The sequence below is a fragment of the Carcharodon carcharias genome, chromosome 8, assembly GCF_017639515.1.
Source record: "Carcharodon carcharias isolate sCarCar2 chromosome 8, sCarCar2.pri, whole genome shotgun sequence".
NCBI lineage: Eukaryota > Metazoa > Chordata > Chondrichthyes > Lamniformes > Lamnidae > Carcharodon > Carcharodon carcharias.
Window position 1 is genome coordinate 9,590,257 of NC_054474.1, and position 27,875 is coordinate 9,618,131.

Genomic DNA, 27,875 nt, shown 5'->3' on the forward strand with positions numbered 1-27,875 from the left:
CCTAGATTTTGTACCAATGTCTTATGGAATGAGTCTTGAACCTCCATTTTCTTGCTATCAGTGAGATTTCACACTTCAATGTTATGTTACAGGTCCCAGTTTCTTCACCCTTCTGTGTCTCCCCATCTTGGTCTGTGTTCCTCCTTGACTCGCAATAGAGCTTTGAAGTGTGGTTGTAGTATCTGTCCAAAACTGAAAACTCTTGCATCCTTATGTTTCATTTATTATTTTCTTTTGTTAGGGCTTAATGGTTAAACATCAAATCCAAGTAACGTTGCATATTTTTGTCCACAGCCAAGAAGGAACAACAAGACATGGCTGACAGCAAAACAACGCAGAAGAAGAAAGTTAAAGAACTAAAGGTACTGGATGGCAAAACAGCTCAGAATCTATGTAAGTACATCAAGGGAATGCTAAGTATTTATCAGTATGCAGTGATATGGATGAGTCTAATCCACCTTTTGTCTCTCCAGAGTAGCATCAATAGCTTTATTCAATGACAAAATGAAATAATCAAAGCTAGATAATAAGTTTGCTAAATTGAAATTGTCGTTTGTGATGAGTAAGCTGCTGGAAATATTTCCTGTGTAGACCGGTTTGGATTGATCAAATTGCTTTCTGTTTAATCTGTTTGGTTTAAATCCATATGTGGATTACACTGTATGTATGCAAAATGTGTTTTGTTTTATATAGCTATCTTCTTGGGTTCTTTCCGTTTGCCATACGATCAAATCAAAAGAGTAATTCTTGAGGTGGATGAGAAGGTTCTGACAGAATCACTGATCCAGGCAAGTTTTTCCTTTTATCTGGCTTATAGCTCTAGTTTTATCGCAAGTATTAAGAGTGGGATGGATGGGAAGTATCTAATAACAGTAACGCATTTATATAGTGCCTTTAAGCTTCCCAAGTGTTTTTGGAGCTGCACTCATTCAGGCAGACATGCGGAGAGTATTCTCCTGATTTCCGCCTTGAGATAACGGACACACTTTAGGGAGGCAGGAGGTGAGTTACTCGCCGCAGAATTCCCAGCCTCTCACCTCTTGTAACTACAGCATTTACATGGCTGGTTTAGTTAAGTTTTTGGTTAATGGTACCCCCCCCCCCACCGGCACCCCCCCACAGGCATTGATGAAGTAGTTGAGGATGGTTGGGCCTGGGATGCTGTTCTGAAGAACTCAATGGTGTTCTGTCAATGAAATAATTGGCCTCCAACAACCCACAAACATCTTCCTCTACAACTCATGGCTCTAGCCAACAGACCATTTTCTCATTATTATGTGCCAATGATTTCATCCTGGTCAACTGACCATGGTTATTGTAATGCAGAATAAATCTTTATGCAATTTGGTATAATTAAAATACTACTGAATAGTGTGGATAATAACGTGAATCTATCTTCTTTTCAGAACCTTGTTAAACAGCTTCCTCCGCAGGAACAGTTGAATGCATTAGTTGAGCTGAAAGAAGAATACAATGATCTCTCAGAACCCGAGCAGTTTGGAGTAATTGTATGTATTCATTTGTTTGTTTTCATTTGTTGCTAACACCATGACAACTGAGCAAATAGTTTGTAATTGTTGTGCAGTTATGCTGCACGTATCATTCTTGGACTAGCACCACACACAACTAGGAGACCCCAATTAGTTTTGCAGCCCCTGTATTGCTCTCAACCAGTGACAGTGTGTTAACTTTATACATAATACTAAATAAAAGTTACCTTTACACTCAGCTGCAGTTATGCTGCAATCAGCATGTAACCCACCAATTACTGAGGCTACCTCCCATGTGTCACATCTCTTGCCTTTAGTGTGATTTGCATTCTGTTTACTAACCAAACTCCTGAGTCATGCTAATAGTTTTGTATTGATCCTCAAACCTCTTACAATCAATTCAAAAACAATAATGAAGCTTGTCCATGAGCTGTCAGTAAATGCTAAAACGGGCTTAATTACCAGACTATAACTGTTATAAGGAAGCCTTGCTGTGGTTGGTATTAATTGTACTTTACAACCGAAGGATGATACTCGCTAATTATGCTAAAAGAAAATTGCTATACATTTTCCCTTCTAGTCTTTGGAATACATCCAACAGAACTAGTTCAAGGCTATGACGTTAAATTATTTGAAGCTCTGTGGGACATGACTTCTAGTTGATCACCTTTTATTGCTGTGCCTCTTATCTCACCCTAACATTGCTTGGCAGTACATTAATATTGTAAATTATTTCCCTTTGATAAATATGCTGTTTCATTGCGGGAAGATTTGATTCCACACAAAAAAGAACTTTGTAAAATTGAGTCTATTTGGATTTCCTCCCATGTTCTGCATTGGAAAGGTTTGGTCAAATGTAATTTATTTCCTCTTCATTCGAATGCTTTTTAATGATGTGGTTTATAAAAATCAATACTTTATATTTCAGTGTGCTTTTACTCTGCCTATCATCCAGCTCCTCTTGTCAGTGTACATAATACTATGACTTTCAATGTTATATTGGCAAATTATGTCTCATTTTGCTTCTGTTTTGACCCTGGACCAGACCCCAAGTTCTCGGTGCAATCAGGTTAGGGACCAATAGCTTTTGCTTAAAGTAGGCAAAGTTTGAGATTCAGAAACTTGCTAAAAGAATAAAGGTACAAGATTTCACAAGTTTTGAACTAACAAAAATAAACTTTACAAGGTCAAAAAATAGAACAATTTACAGGAACTATCTTATATTAATGCTGAATGTTAGAGTAATGAGGTACATGTGAATTAATAGGCAAACTGTGGTTGAACACACCACACTGTACAATAAATAGCAAATGTGACCAATACAGACCCCACAGGTTTCACAGCAACCCACCCAGACGTCAGTAAATACTGAGTCAACCAATCTCGTTGAAACTCTGTCTCCCTCAGGAGGGAGTCCAAACTTTACACTTTCGAAGATCAAGCCCCTGAATTCCATCAAAGCTGCTCCAACTCGGACTGCCTCTATGGCTGCACACCTGTCAGGGTTTCAATAAGATAAAAGCAAAATATGGCGGATGCCGGAAATCTGAAATAAAAACAGAAAATTCTGGAAAAGCTCAGCCACATCTGTGGAGAGAGAAACAGAGTTAACGTTTCGAGTACCCCCATCCCCCCACAGGGTCATGTGTCACTTGTTTCTATTTTGTACTTTCACAGAGCGCTGACCCTTGCCCTATTATCACTCTGCTATTTTAATCCTTGTGCCACTATCAGCACCTTTACTCTTTTTACTACTACCATTAACATTGCCTTTGTCTTGTGTCCATGACACCCTTGTCAATCTCTCCTTTACTGTCATCTATTCCTGACCTTCTATCTTGCTCCACCCTCTCTTAAGCAGCATAAAATCCACCACATCACATTTCTACTTCTCTTTAGCTCTGAAGAAGAGTGATACGGACTCAATGTTAATTCTGTTTTTCTCTCTTCACAAAGGCTGCCAAACCTGCTGAGTATTTTTCAGCATTTTCTGTTTTTATCCCAGGGTTTCAATCTAGTCTCCCGAGACAACGTTTCCCTGGATTTCCGAATATGCACCCGAGCTTCACAATGCTGGCATGGCCCCTAGGTTTCTAATCCCCACATCTCCAATTTCACCAAGCTATAAACGGCTCCCAGGGCTTCTTCTGAGCCCTAACCCTTTCCAGCACAGAACCAGTGACCTTCTGCCATCATCTTCATTCCCCAGGACTTATCCTGAGCCCTAACTGCACGCAGATCAAACAGCTTTCAGGGACTTATCCTGAGCCCCAACTACACAGAGCCAACTAACAGCAGCACTTTTTGGTATGGCCTTTCCCCTGCTGCAGAATACTCACTCCCTCAGCAAACACACAGATAAATTGAAACCCTAGCATTTCCTTAAGCTGCATCCATCTCCATAACAAAGTAGCCTTCCAGGGTTTACTGAATGCTTTTAAACTAACTGGAACTCTAACTCCCAGAACAAAACATCTTTCCGGGCTGCATTTCTTTGCAAGCAATATAGATACTTCACCTCTAATTCTCCAGTTAAGTAAGCCCACCTGCTATTTTATGATTTTACCTTTCTAGCGGTTAACCCCTGAAGCCAACACGGCCCTGTCATGTTATTATAATTATATAGCACCTTGGGTTTATTTATTGTACAAGATATAGGGCTCATAAGAGATTGAGTGAACAAATTTTGGGTTCATTTATTAAGACTAGGCACATGCAAACAGCCACACGTTGGGAATAAAACATGAAGGCATCTGGGCTATATGTGTGCTCTGCTCAAAGCAAAAGTAAAATGAAGACTGATCACATGACACATTTCCCCTCTAGTGACAGCAGACTGATAAGCCTTACAGGCATATTACAAGATCCCCTTACTTTCCCCCTTCCAAAGAAGTATTACTATTTACAATGCATGTTCATGTTTAGTTACCATTATGTAAGTGCATGGAACTGACGAATCTGAGTCTGTAAAGCCTAACGGTAATCTGCTGGTACACCCAGATCATGGGATGGCAGCCTTGCCTGGAGGTTTCTTTTTAATTACTGACAATGATCTGTGAGATTGTCATTCTTGGATATTGTTCCTGGTTGCTTTTGGGATCTTGCCCTAGGTGCAACAGGACTATACGCATGTTGAGGAGCTGAAATGGACCTAATTTGACCTTAGTTACTCCTCACTATTGCACTTTTGTGTGTAACAACTTCATAGGGCCATGCTTCTGAACAAATCCTTGTCACCTTGTCTAGATGCCGCATACCTTTTGTGAGGTCCTGGATGTGAACTTGTCCCAACTGTAAACTTGGCAATTCTGGGCCTGCATTTTTATGGTGAACATTGGTCATCTTCTTTTCTGTCTAAAAGTTGCTCTCTAGTTTCTGAGAGGAGAATGGATAAGAGGAGGTAAATTGGTAAGCACTGGTCTGCCAAACATGAGTTCTGCTGGTGATGGAATAGCTGCACTTAAAGGTTTTGCTCTCAGATGTAATGTTGCAACATGTAGATCATGCTTGGCCTGTCTACATTTGAAAATTAGCGATTTCAACATGCGAATCATTCATTCAGCTAGGCATTTAGATCTAGGGTGATAAGGAGAAACAGTGTGATCGGTAGTCCACTTCTCTCACTTATCTTAAAATGGCTTACCAATAACTTGCAGACCGTTATCCATAATGATTTCTCTAGGCACACCAAATAAACTGAAAATAGCACTCGAATGCACGCAACAGTTGCGCTTGACATATCGTGCAAATGTCAAATAATGGGGTACTTGGCAGTGTAGTCGACGATGACAATGAAGTCAGTGCCATGGACATGAAAAAGGTTGGATGCAATTTTGGACCAAGGATTGGTAGGAAATTCATGTGGGATCAGTGGTTCTTTGTGCTGACATGGCTAATGCTCTTGGCATGTTTTGCACTTCTTGACTACAATGTCACTGTTCATACCCAGCCAGTAGACTGTCTGTCTTGCAAATCTTCTCATCCTTACCTATCCCTGTGTGTGACTGATGGAATTGTTGAAGACTATCAGGTTGCAAAGATTATGATATGCTGACCTGTCTACTTTCAAATTTGATTCCCTGGGAGGTGCCTAGCTTGCCCCGATAAGGCCAAAATGGTCTTGTGTGTTCTTTACTTGCTGAGTTGAATCAAGCCATCCTTTGATGATTTTCCACAGTTTCTGTAGTGTAGAATGTTCCTTTGTTTTTTTCTTGTAGCTGCGAGCATTTGCGTTGCACAAAATGTACCAGATCAATTTGGAGAACATCTTCAAATTCAATGTCAATGTAGTGAACTTGTAGATCTAAGCATATATCTTCTGTTTTCACTGGGTTAGGCAACCTGCCAAGTGTATCTGATGTGACCATCAAGTTACCTGGCTTGTGCCTAATCTCTCAGTCGTAACCTTGAATCTTTATCGGGATGTTGCAATCTCGGCGGTGCACTGGTCAATAGTTTTTGCCAAATCATCACCAGTGGCTTGTGGTCAGTCTCTATCACAAATCTTTTGCCAAATAGTTAAGTATGAAAACACATGATTCCAAGCACTAAAGCTAACGTTTCCTGCTCGATGTTGGAGTGGTTGGATTGCGTTACAGACAGAGATTTTGAAACAAATATTTACCTTTATTGTAGTCTGCATGCTCCCAGACCTTCCTGTGAGGCATCTATCTCCAGGGTAGTTATCTTCCTAGGATTGTAAAATCGCATTGTCGATGCTTCTCATAATGACTGTTTTGGTGCTTTGAAGATGTATTGGTGGTCTTTGTGCTACAAGAAAGGTACATCCTTTTTCAACAATTCCCATAGCAATGAAGATTTCTGAGCAAAATTGGGAATGTATGGAGATAAGAAATTAAAGGGACCTAGACATCTTTGAAGATCGTCCTTATCTTGAGGAGTCGGCATGGCTTTAATATCCTCAATTTTACTTGGATTGGGAATGTGCCAGCACTGGAATAAATAGAACCAAAGAAATTGACCTGCTGCCCATTGATGTCACGTTTCAGACTGTCAAACACCAATCCTTCGTTGTGCTCCTTGCATCAATAAGTGCAGATTATGGTCTTGTTCTTGTTTTATTCTTCTGACATCTGCCATACAGATGCATCCTGGTAGAGTGCATGTAACTTGATCTATGTGAGCTTGAAAGAGATCTGTCTAACAGCCCAAAAGAAAATCATTGAAAACAGTATCATCCGAATTTGGGTGCAAAATGTCATAAGCTCTTGGGACTTCTCCGCAAGATATACAAACCTATAACCATATTTGGCATCAGCTTTGAGAAGAATTTTGGGCTTTCAAATCTTAGTTTTAACCCTTCTAATGTAGGTATTTTGTAAGGATAATGTTTCAAAACTGCTTTTAAATGTCGTGGATTGAGGCATACTCTCAATAATCTCTGCCTCTTTATTACACACACAATCAAGCTGCACCAGTCTATGTGCTCTTGTACTCTTCTAATGATGCAGTCTTTCTCCATTTTGACTAGTTTGACTTTCAATTTGTCTTGTATGTGGATGCTGCACTTCTGTGGTGGACGGACTTGCATTCTCCTGCAGTTGTAATGTTGCAGCTCGCTTAACTGCCAATTATGTTGAAACATTCTAGATATTATGATGTTAGGTCATGAAATGAGGTGATTGGAGTAATTTCTGAGGTTGATCTGCCTTGTGACGTCCGACTGATTCCATGGATTGATACTAGTGTAAATCCATGACATGTTGGGAGACTTGCAATAGCTGGACCTTTTAGTTTCCATATTGTATAACATCTGACACCCAGGAGGATTGTTTGTATTTGCACTCCAGGACTATGGATCTCGCACACGAAATTAGTAGACCATTGTATTCTTAAAGTTTCACTGCAGTAGGTTTCGCCATGGCCTTCCACCTCTGTGTGTGAATATATGTATTTTAGAATCTGAAGAGGTAGTATGTTGGCAGTTGCTCCTGTGTCAGCCTTGGCCAATAATGAATAGTTACCTACTTTCTTAGGACAGATAATTTGAAGCTTGGCAAACATTTTGGATGATGTGATGGCATCTATGTTTTCCACGAGATTGATAGTGTGAAACGCATGTTCACTGCTCTTTGTATCATCACGCACATCGTCGCCATTTTCTGCTTTGTTGGTCTCCTAATGCATGTGTTTCTAATGGGACACTGGATGGTCATTCATATTGCTTGAAGATAGCTTTTGTGTATGGCCTGTTTGGATCAGTGCAAGGCTCTTTGTAGTTTCATCAGCCTTTCCTCTCGTGCACTGCAGCTGCCAATAGCCAGGAGGCCACACCAGGTGTGCCTAGAAGGCCACATCTTCCACATGTGTTGCTAGTTTTGGGTGCTCTGTTGAATGCTTCAACAATTGGGGTTGTACTTGAGACCTGTAAGCTTTGTCGACCTGCAAGGATCACGTTGCAGTTGCATCCATCCTTGAGTGGCTCTTTGATACTGTATGTTTTGGTCTTGTCCAGCAGATCTTTCTGGACTGCATCCGTTGGAGTGGATGCAGTCACCAACTCAACAGTTCTGTCTGCTAGCTCTCATTTGAAAAATAACAGTACGTAACCTGTTGTCTGCATTTGCTGACCAAGTGGTCTATGGATCCTGTAGGTTGTTGTCGAAATGATATGAGCTCTAGTCAATGAATATGTAAGTTTAACCTGATTCTGAACCGGTCTTCCAACGTGTTCCAGATTTTCTGAAGACCTTTTAGCTCCTCCTACAGCCTGTGTAGACTTCATTCCCAAATAACTAGGCCAGCATTTATTGCCGATCGCAAACTGCCCTTGAGAAGGTGGTGGTGAGCTGCCTCCTTGAATCCCCACAGTTCAAGTGGTGTAGGTACACCCACAATGCTGTTAGAAAGGGAGTTCCAGGATTTTGACCCAGTGACAGTGAAGAAATGACAATATATTTCCAAGTCAGGATGGGTGTGGCTTGGAGGTGAACTTCCAGGTGGTGGTGTTCCCTTCTAGATGCTAGTGGTCATGGGTTTTAAAAGTGGTATCTAAGGAACTTTTGTGAGTTTCTGCAGTGCATCTTGTAGATGGTACACACCATTGCCACTGTGCGTCAGCGATGGCTGAAGTGAATATACGTGGATAGAGTGCCAATCAAGCAGGCAGCTTTGTCCTGGATGGTGTCGAGCTCCTTGAGTGTTGTTGGAGTTGCACTCATCCAAACAAGTAGGGAATATTCCATCATACTCCTGACATGTGCCTTGTAGATGGTGGACAGCCTTTGGGGAGTTAGGTGGTGAGTTACTTGCTGCAGGATTCCTCACCTCTGACCAGCTGTTGAAGCTACAGTTTTTATATGGCTAGTCCAGTTCAGTTTCTGGTCAATGGTAACCTCCAGGATGCTGATAGCGGGCGCTTGCTTTTCTGGTTCAGACATCCCTGAATCAAGAAACCATAGCTCTGTACGCTGTTTATACATTTTGAATTTGGATTGTAGATCTGCGTCCCAATTTGAACTGGAGAATTTTGTGCACATTCTGACAATGTGCAGACCTTCCTCCTTCTGTAGTACCTGGGACAAGCATCACTGTAGGAGCTTACATGCGCTTTTTCGAAGCTCTGCCCACGAAGATATATTGTGGCGGGTACGCACCACAGAGTAATGGCATCCTTACTTTGTTTTCAATTTATTGTTCAGCAGCTCCTGAAGCCACCCAGTATAATCACAACCTGCTGTTCGTAGAAGGATTTGCAAAAGAGGCAACTGTGATATGAGGGAAAAAAATTTCACTCAGTGAGTGGTTTGAGTCTGGAATGTACTGCCTGCAAGTGTGGTGGAGGCAGGTTCAATTGAGGCATTCAAGAAGGCATTCGATGATTGTTTGAATAGAAACAATGTGCACAGCTACAGGGAAAAGGCAGGAGAATGGCACTAAGTCACAATGGTCATTCAGAGAGCCGGTGCAGACACGATGGGCCGGATGGCCGCCTCCTGCACCATAACGGTTCTGTGAGGCATGAACTAGATATTGAGAACACTTTGCATTTTGGGCTTTGTGAATTTGCTGTTGCATTGGGAATATATTTACAGCTGAGCAAAGGAAGTTTATAATTTCATGATTTATTTATTTTAGTATTAACAAAGAGCTGAGCTAATGATATAGCTATCCTAACAATTGAGCTTTGCCAGAAGCATGCAGGCCTGTTTAAACCCCGGCTGGGAACTGTGCAACTGTTGGGGATAATCGGGATTGTTGGTTCCCCCGTTGCTCTAAAAATGTGAGTGTTTCAAACAGTTGCGTGCATTATAATTACCCATTTTTCCATTGCTTTCCATGATTTCCTGTCTTCCTTTATCAACAACAGGAGCTTGCACTTGCTTAGCACCTTCAATGTAACAAAATATCCCAAGGCTCTTTACAGAAGCGTATCTAAGAATAAAATGGACTGTGTACTTCTCTGCAATTGCTTGAACGTTACAAAAGCAAAATATTGAAATCTGAAATACAAACAAAATGCTGAAAATACTCAGCAAGTCAGGCAACATCTATGGAGAGAGAAACAGACTTAACTGTTTCAATGGCTTTCCATCAGAATTACAAGTTAAATCAAAACAAATATTAGTCACCCCTTTCAAATGCAAGAGAACACATGGTTTCCACACACTTCTGGTGAAGTTATGTCAATGGTGTTGGAACAGATACAAGGAAATTCCCAGCCTTTTGTTTCTGAACCACAAGCTAGAGCTGAATCTAGCACATCTATGCTGGGTTAGTTAAGCTCAGTTGGAAGGTCTGTGTAATGGCTGATGTCAAAAAGGTGGTACCTCCGATACTGCAATGCTCTTTCAGTGTTGCACTGGAGTGTCACCCTAGATTATGTGCTTCAGTCCAAGGATCACAACTGGAACAAAGATGTGATGATATTGTATTTTTATGTTTTTCTTCTCAGTCACAATTAACCATCTCTTTTTTAATTTCAGATCAGTTCTGTGAGCCGTCTGAGGCCCCGGCTGAATGCAATTCTATTTATGCTCCAGTTCGAAGAGCAGGTGAATAACATTAAACCAGACATTGTATCGGTGAAGGCAGCCTGTGAGGAAGTGAAGAGCAGTGAGAATTTTTCCAAATTGATGGAAATTGTCCTGTTGGTGGGAAACTTCATGAATGCAGGATCACGGAATGCTGGAGCGTTTGGGTTCAGCATAAGCTTCCTTTGTAAAGTAAGTGCTATCCTCAAAATGTGATAACTGTATTTAGTTCTGTTGCATGGATTGCTTGAAAAGCTTGACATTAATATGAAACACAGACTTGCATTTATATAATGCCTTTCACAATCTCAGCCAGAGTCAAAGTGCTTTACAACAAATTAGGTATTTTTCAATTGTAGTCACTGTTGTAACTTAGAGAAATGCAGCATCCAATTTGCAAGCTCCCACAGAGCAGCTATGTGATAACGACTGGATAATCTGGTTTTGCGGTGATGTGGCTTGAGAGCTATGTATTGACCAGGTTGTCATAGAGGATTCTCCTGTTTTTCTTGGAAATAGTGCTATGGAATCTTTTACATCCTCTAAAAGGACGCTTGGGGACTCAGTTTAATGCGCATCCAGAATATGGTACCTCTGACAATACAGAACTGCCTCAGTACTGTAGAGGAGTGTCAGCCTAGATTTTGTGCTCAAGTCTCCGGGATGGGATTTGAACCCACAACTTTTTGACTCAGATGAGAGTGCCAGCGCTGAGCTATGTTTAAAACTTAATGCAACGAAGTAACCCAATAACAAGTAATACTAACTAGCCAGGATTGTAGTTAAATCAGGAAAGAAGCAAGGAAGACTATTTTTACAAGCAGAGCTGCTTACACCATGGTGAATTCGGGCAACGATATCTCTTCAGACTGCTCAGTTAACTGTAATTTCTCCGCTCGCTCCTCGGTGTTGCTGTCTGGACCTGCTTCTCCCCTTTACAAATCTATTCCTAAAACAGATTTTATCCACGAACAGAATTCCAAACATTTCCTTCAAGGATAGAGCATATATTTGAAGTAGTATATTGGCCACCAACAAATGTTAGAATCATAGAATCTTATGCCACAGATGGAAGCTATTCAGCTAGCTCTCACAAGATCATATGAAATAGGAGCAGGAGTAGGCCATTTGGCCCATCAAGCATCAAGCTTGCTCCAGCATTCAATAAGATCATAGCTGGTCTGATTGTGGCCTTACCTCCATTTTAGGTTGCCCTCCATAACCCTTGACTCTGTCTTACCCAACCTTGAATATAATCGATGACCCAGCCTCCATTGCTTCTTGCGGAAGAAAATTCCAACGGCTAACCACACTCTGGGAGAAGAAATTCCTCCTCATCTCCGCCATAAATGGGAGACTCCTTATTTTGAAACTGCCTCCTAGTTCTAGTTTCCCCCACAAAAGGAAGCATCCTCTTGGCCAGAGTTAATTCGATAACCCACTTTCCTGCTGTTCCCCATACCCTGCAATTTTTTGTCTTTTCAAGTATATAACTACATATATTTTGCAAGCTACCATTGAGCTAGTTACTGGCTTTTACAGTTCTGATTTTCAACATGTGAAAAGGCATGGGATGAGGCATTGAGAAGAGGGATCAAATGCTAGCTAAAGAGATAAATGCTGGCTTAGCCAGTGACGTTTAGATCCCTGAATGAATTTTTAAAAAGTTCCACAAGTGTGGGTTTAAGACTAGTATTTTAAACTTAAATAAGGGCAATTATGGGGTATGAAAACTGAGCTAGCTGAAGCTAACTGGGATACTAGGCTAGTGGATAAGTCAATTGAAAAGTAGTAGCAGACATTTAAGGGTATATTTTCAGAATTAGTATATTCCTGCTGTAAAGAAAAATTCTAAAAGAAAGACCCACCATCCGTGGTTAACTAAAGTTGGGGAAAGCATCAAACTTAAGGAAAAAGCAGATAACTACGCAAAGATGATGACAGGTCGGATGATTGGTCAGACTATAAAGAACGGCAGAGAATGATTAAAAGGTTAATCAGGAGAAAGTAATTAGAGTAGGAGAGGAAACTAGCTGGAAAAGTAAAAAAATCAGCAAGAGTTTCTACAAGTATTTAAACAGGAAAAGAGTAGGTAAAGTGAGTGTTGGTCCTCTAGCAGGTGAGAATGGGGAGTTAATAGTAGATAATAAGGAAATGGTGGATTAAATGAACAAATATTTTGCTTCTATCTTCACTATAGAGGATACAAAAAACATTCCAGTATAGCTGTAAATCAGGAGGTGGAGAGGAGGGGGGATCCTGGTGACATTACAATAACTAAGGAAGTGGTACTGAGCAAACTGATGGAGCTGAGGGCTGACAAGCCTCCGGGTCCAGGGGAACTTCGTCCTATGCCCTTTAAAGAGGTGGCTAATGATGTAGTAAATGCGTTAGTGTTAATTTTCCAAAATTCACTAGTCCCTGGAAAGATTCCATCAGACTGGAAAGTAGCAAATATAACCCCTCTATGCAAGAACGGAGGGAGGCAAAAAACAGGAAACTATAAACCAGTTAGCTTGACAACTATTGTGGAGGAGGTGTTAGAGTCTGTCATTAAAGAGGTGCTTAGAAAAAGGTCCTGGGTGCTTGAAAAAACTCAAGGTAATTGGGAAGAGTCAGCATGGTTTTGTGAAAGGGAAATCATGTTTAACCAATTATTAGAGTCCTTTGCCAGAGTAATGTGTGCTGTTGGTAAAGGGGAGCCTGTAGATGTATTGTATTTGGATTTCCAGAAGGTATTTGATAAGATGCCACATTAAAGGTTATTGCAGAAAATTAAAGCTCATGGTGCAGTGGGTATCATATTAGCCTGGATAGAGGATTGGCTGGCTGGCAGAAAACAGTGTGTTTGCATAAATAGGCCTTTGTCTGATTGGCAGGATGTGATTAGTGGAGTTCCGCAGGTCTCTGTACTGAGGCCTCAACTTTTTACAATTTACACCAATGACTTGAATGAGGGGAGCAAAGGCATGGTAGCTAAACTTACAGGCAACGTAAAGATAAGTAGGAAAGTATGTTGTGAAAAAGACACGAGTTTGCAGATAGATATTGATAGGTTGAGTGAGTGGGCAAAAATCTGGCAGATGGAGTGTAATGTGGGAAAATGTGAAGTAGTTCACTTTGGCAGGAAGAATAAAAAGCTGAGTATTACTTAAATGGAGAATGGCTGCATAATTCTGAGGTGCAGAGGGATCTAGGTATTCTCGCGCATGAGTCACAAAGTTAGTATGCAGGTACAGCAGGTAATCAAAAAGGCTAATGGAATACTATCCTTTATTACGAGAGGAATTGAATGTAAAAGTAAGAATGTTGTGCTTCAGTTATACAGGGCATTGATGAGAGTGCAACTCAAATAATCTGTGCAGTTTTGGTCTCCTTATTAAAGGAAGGATGTAAATGCAATGGGGGCGGTTCAGAGGAGGTTTACTCTACCTGGAATGAGCAGGTTGGCTTCTGAGGAAAGGTTGGACAGGCTGAGCTCATTTTCACTGGAGTTTAGAAGTGTGAGGGATGATTTGATTGAAGTATATAAGATCCTGAAGGATCATAAGGTATATAAGGTCTGGACAAGGTGGACGTGGAAAGAATTTTTCCTCTTATGGGTGAGTCCAGAACTAGGGCCACTGTTTTAAAATTAAGGGTCACCCTTATAGGACAGAGACGAGGAGAAATTTTTTTCTGAGGGTTTTGCGACTTTGGAACTCACGCCTCAGATGGCGGTGGAAACGGGGCATTTGAATATTTTTTAGGCAGAGGTAGATAGATTCTTGTTAGGCAAGGGAATCAAAGGCTATCGGGGATAGATGGGAATGTGGAATTTGAAATACAAACAGATCAACCGTGATCTTATTGAAAAGCGGAGCAGGCGCGAGGGGCCGAATGGCCTCCTTCTCCTATTTCGTATGTACAAGTTGCCCATTTTAAATTGCACTTCTTAAATTATCAAACGTTCGTGTATTAAACAGTGATCTTCTGGCTCTATTTCTCCCTCTCCTGTGCCATTGCATTTTCTCTTCATTTCCTAATGCTTGTTTGATTAGCCGTTCTTTAAGGATGCAGAGGAGGCTTTTCTGTTTTCTTTTCTCTCTGGTGCTTTAGCTGCCAAATATTTCTGGTACTTCATTGACTAAAAAGAAATACAGGATTTAGCAAAGAATATGTCAGAATTGGATCATTGTATCTATCTGCAAGGTACCAGTATTTTTCCCCCCTGCACCTTTGATTGAATGGATGCTCAAGTATAATATTCAATGTTTCAAACAGAAGGAATGCCATGTCTTGTGGGCACAACTAATTATGCCAAAAAAAAATCCTGCCAAAGACAAAACGCATTTGTACTTCCTTTTGCAGGATAGAGGGTTAAAGTGCGAAGTAAACAAGCTGGAATTTAGCAAAAGGGCTAGACATAATAAGAAAAGAACGTTTTAAAACAAATTGCTTTGAAGGGAAAAATCAAAACAAAAAGTATGCCATTTGCTGTACACAGTACAGTATATATTGCTCCATGTAGTGCACATTCAGAATTTGAATTGGCCTAGAAATTTGGTCATGCTGCGCCCATTTGTTTGGGCATTAAACAGCCTCCTGACATTCCAATATGGTGGGCAGGAAGCAGACACATTTCCAACCGAAATTGTGCTACCCGCAGCTGTGTTGGTGTCAGGAGTGCAGAAATTGCAAACACCAGAATATCATACTTAAATTGGGGTCCTGCAAATCTTAACTGGCCTGTTTTCAATATCGATATAACCAGTGCAATACTCACCGCATGCAGTACTTCCAGGTTAGTTGATGGTTTGTCATTTCAGATTGTTGTTTAATTTTTGGGTGGTTTTTTGCCTGTTTTATCACAGAATCAAAAAATGGTTAAAGAACAGAAGGAGGCTATTCAGCCTGTTGTGCCTGTGCTGGCTCACCAATGGTGCAATTTACCTAGTGCCACTCCCCAGCCTTTTCCTCATAGTCCTGAACATTCTTCCTTTTCAGATAATAATCCAATTCTATCTTAAATGCTTGGATTGAATCTTCCTCCACCATACTCTTCAGCAGTGCATTCCAAATCCCAACCATTCGCTGCTTAAAAAAATTTCTCTTCATTTCATCATTGCTTATTATGCCAATTAACTTAAATTTACATCCTGTTCTTCTCAACCCTTCCACAAATGGGAACGGATTTTCCCTATTTATGTTGTCCAGAACCCTCATGATTTTGTATACCTCCATCAAATCTTCTCTCAATCTTATCTTCTCCAAGGAAAACAGTCCCAACCTCTCCAGTCTTTCCATGTAGATTGAAGTTCCCCATTCCCTGGAACTATTTTGGTGAATCATTGCTGCACATTTTTCCTAAAGTGCGGCACCCAGGACTAGACACAGTACCCCATTTGAGGCCCCATTCTCTGAAAATTTTGCCTGCACGAAATACGTGAAGTCATAGGCTGCCTTCAGGGCTGAAAGATGAGGGGAATCGGCTAGAAAAATAGCAAAGAGCAGAAGCACCTGTCAAAAGAGGGTGTATGAAACCATTGCGGAGGAAGCCACATTCTCAGTGACCTTTAAGGAGCATTTGTCCTATATTAACTTTATTCAGGAGAACATATCAGGCATCTTCGCTTCACCAAGGAGGCTTTCACTGGACTTTGTTACCTGTTGAAGCTACAACTGAAGTCTTGCATCAGGGTATAGCCAGCCATGTCTATCACTGGCAAGGTCACCATGACCTTAACTTTTAAGATGTGTGTTCCTTCCAGGCTGTACCAAGTAACAACAGTGACATCTCAGCAACAACATGCAGTTATATAGCACCTTTAACATAGTCAAACACCCCAAGAAACTTTTTTTTAATTAATTTATGGGATGTGGGCATCACTGACTAGGCCAGCATTTATTGCCCAACCTTAATTGCCGTCAAGGTGGTGGTGAGCTGCCTTCTTGAACCACTTCACAGAAATGTAATAAATTTAAATTCAACACCAAATATTAGAACAGATGATCAAAAGTTCAGTTAAAGGAGTAAATTTTAAGGAGCATCGTAAATGAGGAAAGAGACGAAAAGGTTTAGGAAGGAAATGACCCAGAGAGCTGAAAGCATGACCCCCAGTGATAGTGATTAAAATCAGGATGTGGCCAAAGCTAGAATTAGAGGAGGGCAGATATCATGGAGGGTTGTAGGGCTGGAGGAGATTACAGAGATAGGGTTGGCAAGGACCTAGAGAGATTTGAAAATAAGGATGAGAATTTTAAAATTGAGACATTGTCAGACTGGGAGCCACTGTAGGTCAACAAGTGTAAGGGTGATGGATGACCAGGCCTTAGTGTGATTTAGTACATGGGCAGCAGAGTTTTGGATTAGCTCAAGTTTATGGATGGTGGACGATGGGAGATCAACCTTTTTGCAGCAGAATGAATTAGGCAGTTGAACCTACTTCGATGTTCTGTAAAGTGAAGATACAATCTGCAATTTTGCAGCTCCCATGATTCGAACCTGTAATTTTAAAACCTTTAATGTTTTACATACTTTCCCATTGTGTCCATGCACTTTGAGAGTTTTTTCTTTAAAATCACAACTTATAAAATAACAGGTCAGAATTGATCATCAAGGTGATTGTAATTCAGATTTCCTTTTGCGCTCATGCAAACCAGATCTATAAGCAATACCAAACCTGATGGAAACAGCATTCATCTCTGAAAACTCATCTCTGGCGGCCAATAGCCTTTTTGCAGCAGAATGAATTAGGCAGTTGAACCTACTTCGATGTTCTGTAAAGTGAAGACCCCAAAGAACAATTGAATTAAATAAATCTTTCCATGAAAGAAAGAGAGAATTGCATCCCACCGTGCTTTAAAAAGTACTTCATTGGCTTTAAAGTGCAGTCGCTATTGTTGTATAGGAAACACAACATTCCATTTGCGCATTGCTGGGTGCCACATACAGCAATGTGATGATGACCGGATTTTCTGTTTTACTGATGTTGGCTTAAGGATAAATATTGAGGAGAACTCCACTGCTTTTGTTCAAGTAGTGCCATGGGATCTTTTACATTCACCTGAGATGACAAGACAGGGCCTTGATTTAAACATAGAAAATAGGAGCAGGAGTAGGCCATTCGGTCCTTTAAGCCTGCTCCACCATTCATCATGATCATTGCTGATCATTCAATTCAATAGTCTGCTCCTGCTTTCTCTCCATGTCCTTTGATCCCTTTCGCCCCAAGAGCTATATCTGACTCCTCCTTGAAAACATACAATGTTTTGGCTTCAACTACTTTCTGTGGTAGTGAATTCCACAGGCTCACCACTCTCTGGGTGAAGGTGTTTCACCCAAAAGATAGCACCTCCAAAAGTACAGCACTTCCTCATCACTGCACTGAAGCATCAGTCTAGATTATGTCCTCGAGTCCCTGGAGTAGGACTTGAACCCACAGGCTTCTGACTCGGAGGCAGGAGTACTACCAACAATGCTTTCATGATGATTAACTTGAAATTAAGCATTTCTTTATAATAGTGTGTCATCTAAATTGTATAAAACACATTAAGGATGAAAGATCTCCCCAGTACCGGGTAATGCTGGATCAATCCTGGAATTCCCTACCAATGTTCCCTCGAAGCAGCACATTGAATATCCCTGCGCAAGCTGCATACATGCCGGCCTCTTTAAGTTACCAGATGTGCGAACCCATGCACTTAAATTGTATACTCCCAACAAAAAAAAGAGGGTGTGTTGCTCTCTGCGTAACAGCACAATCAGTGTACATACACCACACACACTGCAGCCATTCAAGAACATAACTAACGGCAACCTTCCCAAGGGCAAGTCGGGATGCGCAGATAAATGCTGGGCTCACCAGCAATGACCACATCCTATGAACAAATAAATAAAATGTAGTTGCCCCAATATTATTAAACACCCTATCCTATTTAGTAGGTGTTGGTGGAAATGTTCATGGTAAGTTATCATTTGATTTCACCTCCAGGGAGTTGGGGGTTGGATGAAGTTCATTTCTGGAGCCTGCAACTGAGCCTTTGCTGCTGTGACACCATGTTGCTTGCAGGAAAAAGTTGACAACACAATGAACTAGAATCATGGAATAGTGCAACCGAAAACAAGGCCATTCTGCTCATCACGTCTCTCCAACTGTTTTGAAGGGCAATCCAGTTAGACTCACTTTCTGCTCTTTTTCCAGATCACTGCAATTTCCTTCAGCATTTGTCCAGTTTCCTTTTGAAGGCTACTAATGAAGCAGTTTCCACTGTCCTATCAGACAGTGCATTCCAAATCCTAACCACTTTTGAGTAAATGAAAAACTAGTTTTTCCTCATCTTAACCTTTGGTTCTTTTGCTAATCACCTTAAAATCTTTGTCCTCTGGTTATAAGTCCTTCAGCCATTGGAATCAGTTTCTTTTTATTTATCCTTCATGCTTTCTCAAATCTACTCCTAGGCTTCTCTGCTCTAAGGAGAACAAGTTTTATTATGTCCAGGCTTTTCCTGCAAGCTCTTATTTGTTTTTACCTGTGTTAATGTGTGTTTAATATGTACTGCTGTGGAGAAGTGATGACATCATCCAAAGCACCGTGTGTACCTAAATTTTAGAGCCACTGACAAAATCACCAAGTTCTTTGGAAACAAGTTTGTGATTTCCATACATAGCGCAGACGTGACAGGAATACAGTAGCAGTAACAGGTCAGTAATGCCAAACAGCAGTAGTTCTAGTCAGCAAAGTTGCCCAGGAAATATGCAAAGAGCCAGTAATGCTAATTGCTTTGCAATACTTTCGCTCATGATTTAATGATTTATTGATCAGATGGAGGCCATCAAGGTTTGTTGAAATAGCCCATTTTATTCCCCTGCGTCCCTCTCTCACACGCATACGTCTAAACAAGCAGCCAATTGAGGTGGAAGAGTAACATACTGGGAGCAGATCAGCATATCTCAATTACAAATGATGGATGGCATGGGTCAATTTTAAAAGGGAGTGAAAGTCACTGCAGTTTTCTGAAAATGTGATTCTGAAGTTTTCTCAAGTGCTTCAAAATCTTTGTTTTAACACCTCACTTTATGCCATTTTTCACCTTCCTTCTCATGGTTTTAAACTGTAGTGCAGTATCATAGGCACCATTGATGGCTCAGTTACGTGCCTAGACAGTGCACATTTGCAAGGTATTTGACTGTGGGGTGAGGAAGGATCATTGCAGCCAAACTCGATTTAATCCTCACTCAAGTCATTGCACACTCATTTTTACAACAATCCCCACAGAGAGGTCAGAGATGAGATCCTTAGGCTACTCTCCCTAATTCATGGCAGCATCGGCGGAGAAGAAAAGAGTTGACATTTCGAGTCCTCATGACCCTTCGACAGAACTTGAGTTCGAGTCCAAGAAAGAGTTGAAATATAAGCTGGTTTAAGGTGTGTGTGTGTGTGTGTGTGTGTGTGTGTGTGTGTGTGTGTGTGTGTGTGTGTGTGTGTGTGTGTGTGTGTGTGTGTGTGTGTGTGTGTGTGTGTGTGTGTGTGTGTGTGTGTGTGTGTGTGTGGGTGTGTGGGTGGGGGGGGGGGGGGGGGGGGGTAGAGAGAGAGAGAGAAGTGGAGAGGGTTGGTTTGGTTGTAGGGACAAACAAGCAGTGATAGAAGCAGATCATCAAAAGATGTCAACAACAATAGAACAAAAGAACACATAGGTGTTAAAGTTGGTGATATTATCTAAACGAATGTGCTAATTAAGAATGGATGGTAGGGCACTCAAGGTACAGCTCTAGTGGGGGTGGGGAGAGCATAAAAGATTTTAAAATATTTAAAAATAATGGAAATAGGTGGGAAAAGAAAAATCTATATAATTTCTGTCCGCAAGAATGACCCAAACCTCCCTGTCGCTTGCCATTTTAACACTCCACCCTGCTCTCTTGCCCACATGTCTGTCCTTGGCTTGCTGCATTGTTCCAGTGAAGCCCAACGCAAACTGGAGGAACAACACCTCATCTTCCGACTAGGCACTTTACAGCCTTCCGGACTGAATATTGAATTCAACAACTTTAGGTCTTGAGCTCCCTCCCCCATCCCCGACCCCTTTCTGTTTCCCCCTTCCTTTTTTTTCCAATAAATTATATAGATTTTTCTTTTCCCACCTATTTCCATTATTTTTAAAGATTTTAAAATCTTTTATGCTCTCCCCACCCCCACTAGAGCTATACCTTGAGTGCCCTACCATCCATTCTTAATTAGCACATTCGTTTAGATAATATCACCAACTTTAACACCTATGTGTTCTTTTGTTCTATTGTTGTTGACATCTTTTGATGATCTGCTTCTATCACTGCTTGTTTGTCCCTACAACCAAACCAACCCTCTCCACTTCTCTCTCTCTCTCTCTCCAACCCCCCACACACACCTTAAACCAGCTTATATTTCAACTCTTTCTTGGACTCGAACTCAAGTTCTGTCGAAGGGTCATGAGGACTCGAAATGTCAACTCTTTTCTTCTCCGCCGATGCTGCCAGACCTGCTGAGTTTTTCCAGGTAATTCTGTTTTTGTTTTGGATTTCCAGCATCCGCAGTTTTTTTTTTGTTTTTATCTCCCTAATTCATGATGCTTAGTTTAATAGCTGTCTCCACCCATTCTGCTGACTTACTCACTGCCAGAAGCCATTGGGATGGTATCACATGTACATTGCAAATACTTCTCCAGGTGGTTCTTCAGCAAGACTCATCATTGTTGTGCTTATTGGGAGACTGTCAACACTGTCACAAAATAGCAATAATACATGTAATTTCTGACTGAGTTAGCAAAGCAGTTATTGACTTGGAGTAGAAGTGAGCTTTCAGTGTTTATAATCAGAAGTGCCTGCATTTTTTGAATTGCACTCAGCAGCTTTATCTAATGGTGCATTTGAAGATGTGTGTTATGTTGAACTGAGCCACATAGACTAGGAAGCTCCGAGGATCAATTTCCGATCTGGACTGAGTTATCTGATTTCAGTCAGTGTGCTAATAAGGTAGACCTCAATATCTCTGAGCCAAGGAAGAGAACAATAGCTAGATCCAGCACTCCGATCTGGTGGTGAAATGACAGCTGAAGATGGGATTGTTCTTAGCTGTGGTTGTTATCTAGATACCCTGAGGGTAATTTTGACTTGGTTGGTAACTTGAAGCTGATGGCACTGAATTGACAGCTCGTTTTATATCTCTCCCAATTTCGGTTTCCGCTGACTTCAATAGCAAATGTCAGGAGAGATGTAAAACCAACTGCCGATTCACTGGCACTTTACAGTGTCACACATCAAAATTGAACCACTGTGTTGTGATGAAGAATGGGAGATTGAGCAAAGCACTTGAAGGAGTCCAGCACCTTTGGGACTGTACCATAACCAGAGCTCAGTGCTACTGAATTTTCTTTTCCTTGAATAAAACCTCTGCAGACAAACATACGCTTGTTTCTCCTGACTGATGATTTTAAAATATAACTCAAATTTCGCATGTCTTTTTATTCCTTTTCTTAACAGTTAAAAGATACAAAATCCGCTGATCAGAAGATGACACTGATGCACTTTATAGCGGAAATGTGTGAAGAACAATATCCTGAAATTGTTCACTTCACAGAAGAGCTAAACCACGTGGAAAAAGCAAGCCGAGGTAAGAGATGTATAAAGCTTTTAAATAGAGAGAATGACCTAGATAATAAGAGGGAGAAAATATTACTCTCATCATCCATTAATGCTCCTGCAAAGTGTGTAGCCATTGATCGGAATTAGTACAGCAATCCTCTCTGCTGCTGACCTACTTAGCTCTGAAAGCTCTGCCTCCAGCATTCAATTTGTTTTACCAGCACAGGCATTGCACAATGATTTTTGGTTTCTCTAATGTATAATAAAATGCATGATCACATTAAAAGGAACAAATAGCTTGAGATTGATACAAAACTACTGATGTCAGAGGGGTAGGGCTGCCTGCCTGAAGATGTACGCCAACAGGGATTTGTGCATACTTCAGTTAGTAATCAGAATGCTGGCTTAAAACGTATCCATTTCGTAATAAAGATTATCATCGCTAGGGCCCACTGTGGTTCCATCAAAAGCTTTCACTGCTCAGCTTGCAGTGTTTGCCTTAACCCTTTGAGGTATTCCCTGCTGGAAATACAAAGATAAAAAAATTATGCACAGTCAAATGCCATCTAGTTTACTAAGCCTGAACTACTTGTGATGCATGAAGCGTAGTGATTAGAAACACCCTGACCCACTCACAGCCATGTAACCTCCTGGGGAAAGCAGAATTGCCGCACTTGCCTATTTAAAAACTTGCCACAGATAGATGTTTTATATGGGAACTGGGTTCCGATGAAACTGTAACCCCTTTCTGGTACCATTTAAGCAGCTGTGTGTTTCTAACAACAGCAACTTACGTTTATATAGTGACTTTAGTGTAGTAAAGTATCTTGAGATGCTTCAGAGGGACATTGTTTAATAATGTTTGACACTGAGCCACCCAAGAGGTATTAGGACAGATGACCAACAGTCTGGTCAGAGTTAGCTTTTAAGGAGCATTTCCTTAAAGAAGGAGAGAGATATGTAGAGAAGGGATTCCAGAAATTAATACCCAGGCAGCTAAAGACATGGCTACCAGTGGTGGAGTGATGAAAATTGGAATGCATAAGAATCCAGAAGCAGAGGAGTGCAAAGATCTCAAAAGGGTATAGAGCGCTAAAGAATGTTACCGAAATAGGGTGAGGCAAGCCCGTGGAGGGATTTGAAAACAACGATGGGAATTTAAAAATTGATATGTCACCATAAATCAGTACAGGTCAAACAGCACTGGGGCGAGGGGTGACCGGAACTTGTTGTGAATTAGTGTGCAGACACCAGAGCGTTGGATAATAATATCTGGTTTCTAGAGCAAGTTGGGAGACTACTATCCAGGAAAGCATCGGTTGAGTCTTGAGATAATATAGGCTTGAATGAGGGTTTCAGCGGCAAGTGATCTGAGGCAAGGCAGAGATGGGCAGTGTTACAGAGGTGAATGTAGACGGCCTCGGTGATGGAGCGGATATGAGGCTGGAAGCTTAGCTCGGGGCCATATGGGACTTCAATATTGTGAACAGTCTGGTTCAACCTTGAACCAGGGAGAAGAATGGTGTAAGTGGCTGGGGAACAGAGTTTGTGGCAATGACCACAATCAATTGTTTTCCTGATACTTAATTAGAGGAAATTTCTGCTAATTAAATACTGGATTTCAGACAAGCAATGTGACAGTTTAGAGGCAGTGGAGGGGTTGAGCGAGGTGGTAGTGAGATAGAGTTGGCTAATGTCAGTGTACGTATGGAAACTGACATATTTGAGATGATGTCACCAAGGTGCAGCCTATAGATGAGTAATAGAAGGGGGCCAAAAGTATTTAGTTAACCACCACCTTCATCTTCCATCTCATTGCCAGTCTGGAGCAACAATAAATCAGCACACCTGATCAATGTCCAGTGACTTTTGCCAGGCAGTACATGTATGTAGATGAGGGATAAGATCGCAATCAATGTCAGATATGATGCTTCTACAGAAACTTGACAGAGCTCCATTGTGCCACACCTAAATGTCTATTTTTTATTGTGAACCTGAACAATCACTGTTTAAAAACCATTCAATCGTGGAGCTAAATCTAACCGTTTCCTTGTACAATCTATGCATCTATACAGTTTCCAACAAGAATCAGCGATTGGTGTACATGACTCATTCTCTTTTTGAGGATGGATGTAGCCTCCACTGTTGCAGTGGCTCAGATCATCTAACTCCACACACAAAACCTCTGTTCCTGTAATTCCATACAATCCATATCTAAGAAGGCAAATAGTGCTGAGATAATTGACATATTTGTGCTCTTTACAGTTTCTGCAGAAATGCTACAGAAGAACCTCGAGCAAATGGGGAAACAGATTGCCACTTTGGAAAAAGACATCGAGAGCTTCCCACAATCTAACAATGGACAAGACAAGTTTGTAGAGAAAATGACAATATCCTTTCACTTTGCTCAATTAAATTAAAACCTGTTCTTCCTATTTGCTTTATGTTGATATTAGCCATTGCCTACCTACCTAAGTTTAACAAATATAGAGTTTGGGAAGGAGCTTTTGAAAAGAGAGGGAATGGGTGAAGATTAGCATTATTCCAGATTTTCCATTCAGCATTAACCACTTTTTGTTATTGCCAGACTCTCTGCCAATATTACAGTAATGCTAATCGGAAAATCTAGAATAATGCTAATTATCCTTGTACTGTAGATATGATGGCTAATGAATTCCAACACCTTGAGTTAAACAGGCTGACTGACGACCAATCGTCAGGCAGGAAAAGATGTAGTTATAACGCTTAATGTAGAGTATGTGTATGTATTCATACTGTTTCAAAGGCTGAGGGGTAATCCGTTTGAGATCTTTAAAATGTTAAAGGCATTTGATGGTTTCTCTGTACCTACTCTATTGTTTCTGGTGCGGGGATCCAGAATGAAAGGGCATAATCTTAGAATTAGATATAGGCCATTTAGGGAGTGGTATAAGGAAATATTTTTTCACAAAGTGTAAACCTGAAACCCTTTTCTCCACCCTGGAAAAAACTTTGGAGGCAGCATCAATTGAAATTTGATAAATATTTGCTAAATAATTGTATCAAGGAATATGGAGCAAAGGCTTGTAATGGAGTCCATGATTTTTTTGAATTGTGGAACAGACCCAGTAGCTTGGATGGCCTACTCCTGTCCCTGTGTTCTTAAGAACTCAGGGTGAGAGAAGACCATACTGCCCATTGAGCCTGCTCTACCATTCAGTATGATCATGGCTGATCTTCAGCTACAACTCCACTTTCCTGTCCACTCCCATAGCCCTTGTTCAAAGCAGTGGTCGATAGATTTCCAGATACTGATGACATTAAGGGGCGCAGGGGTAATGCGGGAAGATGGCATTGAGCTAGAAGATCAGCCATGATCTAGGTAATTGGTGGAGTCGGCTTGAGGAGTTGAATGGCCTACTCCTATTCCTGTGTTCCTAAGACACGGGTGCAATGTCAAGATAAGGAAAAGATCGTTTAGGACTGAGATGAGGAAAATTTCTTCAATCAAAGGATTGTAGATCTTCGAAATTCTCTACCCCAGAGAGTTATAGATGCTCAATCATTGAATATATTTAAGGCTGAGATGAACAGGTTTTTTGGAGTCTCAGGGAGCCGAGGGATATGGGGATTGGGCAGAAAAGTGGAGCTGAAGATTAAGATTCCCCAGTCAGGGAAAAAAGCAAATGTTCTATTCATGGGGCTTATTGGCAGACAGTACATTCAAATAATTAACTTACTCCAGTGATTTTTCTTTTACGGAGCTAACAAGGGTCATATTGACCCTGCTCTCTCTAATTTTCCAATGGTCTATTGGTCTAGGTTCTTCATACCATGAATAATGTGCATCTGGGAGAGAATGAGCTATGAATTGGAATGGTAGAGATAAAAAGGAAAAAGCTATAAATACAGGAAATAAAACAAATGGACAATGTTCAAATTATCTGAGATCTGTCAGCATCTGAAAAGACAAAAGATAAATCAACAGTTTGGGCACAGAAACTCTCCTGACGAGAGGAAGTAATGTGGAGAATGAAATACGATTTTTGCCCTTTTTAAAAAAAAAATCTCAGTATGGTTTGTTCTTGTGAATAAGATCTGGCAGTTGAAAGACTCCCTTGCAAATTCTAAAGTATGTATTAGACAAATGTAGATAAGCGTTAGAAGTTTTATCTATTGCTGAAGATAAAGGAACCAAGAATAGAGTCAGTGAAAGTTTTACTAATGAAGCGGTGAAGAACTTATTTCTAAATAAGCAGATGTTTTGCTTCCAGCAGGCTTTGTAAATGATGCAAAGCTGTTTTGCCCACAAGATCATTATCTTGTTTATTCTGACAATGTTTTTACTACAGTTCCTTTAGTGTGACCATCATTCCAGCACAGATTTATTAGATTCCATATGCCTGGCATAGGAGCGGCTCCTTCAACTATGCGTGCTGAGAGATGTGCACCTTCACCATATCTCTGCAGATAATGTGGTGATTTGAGATTAGTGCATTAATCCATTCCGTACATGTGGGTAGTGTTTTCCTCTTACAGGTCCCATGTAACACTCTTAGATCGCAGGTACCCGGAATGAAACTGGGAGCTGCTTGATTTAACATTGCTAACAAGTGTTGTTCTTGAAATATACCCTGCAGCTTTAAGTGACCAGTATTAAATCTTACATATTATAGGATTTTTCTTTTCTCCCACCTTGGCAGAATGTGCTGACTCCTGTTCTGAAACCACTCCATTGACATTGGATATACTTTGTGTCAGCAGGTTCGTTAGTCAAACCAAACCTAATCCACTCTTCAATTAGCATGCACATGCTCTTTTCAGTAGGAGTCATTGTAATGATATCTCAGTGCCCGGTGCAATGGGGCCAGTAGGACCATGTGGAGCTCTGAGATCAGCTAACACTGCACATAATAGGAACTAAAATTGGAAAATCCTAGGACCATGAACTGAGTGGCAGCAGATCACGAGCTCTGAACCATTTTTAAAGCTTAAAATCAGGGTTTTAGAAGGTTAAACTGAGCATCAAGATGATGCTTCAAGCACTCCACAACTCTCAGTCAAATTGAGAACACAGTAAGACGTTTACTGGACATACTACTTACTGTTCTAATGAAGTGGAGAAGATCCACTTTTATAGCCCTGATTTGTACATTAAGAAAAATTAACAGTAACTCATTGATTTTCACTGTTTTCTGTAAAGCAGCTTTTGAAGTTTGGCAATCTATTTGGCCATAGGGGAATACAATGATTCAACACAGAGCAAGAAACGATTCCCTGAAATTCAGCACAAGACCCCAAAGGAGACAGTTATGATTTGCATGTTGTGGTTCTCAGGCGCCACTATTACTTGTGCTTTGAAGTCCAGCCTAATATAGGCTTTTGGTGTTGGCTCGAGGAATAGTTGTGATTCTTGAAGTCATGCAAACACTGACACAATTTAAGGAAGATAACAAATGCATTTGTAATGTCATGTAGCATGTGAAATTACAGATTTGGTTACAAACAAGTATTTGAGCAGAATACCCAGAAATAGATTATACCTTGCCAGTGGATATCTTCACACAATGTCCTTTTAAAAACTACATTGAGAATAAAAAGAAAGTCGTAATTCTTTATAATCTGACTTTACAATTGGGATGTGGACATCTGATCAAGAAATGAAAAACAAACATACAAGAAATAATAGCTGGTCAAGCAGCATCTGTGGAGTGAGAATCAATGTTTCCACTTGAGATTAGAACTAGGAGCTATAAATATAAGATGGTCGCTAATAAATTCAATGATCAATTCAGGAGAAACTTTTTTTATTCTTTC

General features: G+C 40.7%; 1 protein-coding gene across 2 annotated transcripts in view; it reads left to right on the top strand.

Moving 5' to 3' along the window:
* LOC121280875 (protein diaphanous homolog 1-like) overlaps window positions 1-27,875 on the top strand; it is a 342,942-nt gene that overhangs the window by 237,503 nt on the left and 77,564 nt on the right. For both annotated transcript variants that reach the window (XM_041193196.1, XM_041193197.1), the window contains 6 exons: window positions 295-393; window positions 694-788; window positions 1,407-1,508; window positions 10,436-10,675; window positions 21,978-22,107; window positions 24,345-24,469. In XM_041193196.1, coding sequence (XP_041049130.1) covers window positions 295-393; window positions 694-788; window positions 1,407-1,508; window positions 10,436-10,675; window positions 21,978-22,107; window positions 24,345-24,469 — 791 coding nt within the window. The remainder of the gene's footprint in view (window positions 1-294; window positions 394-693; window positions 789-1,406; window positions 1,509-10,435; window positions 10,676-21,977; window positions 22,108-24,344; window positions 24,470-27,875) is intronic.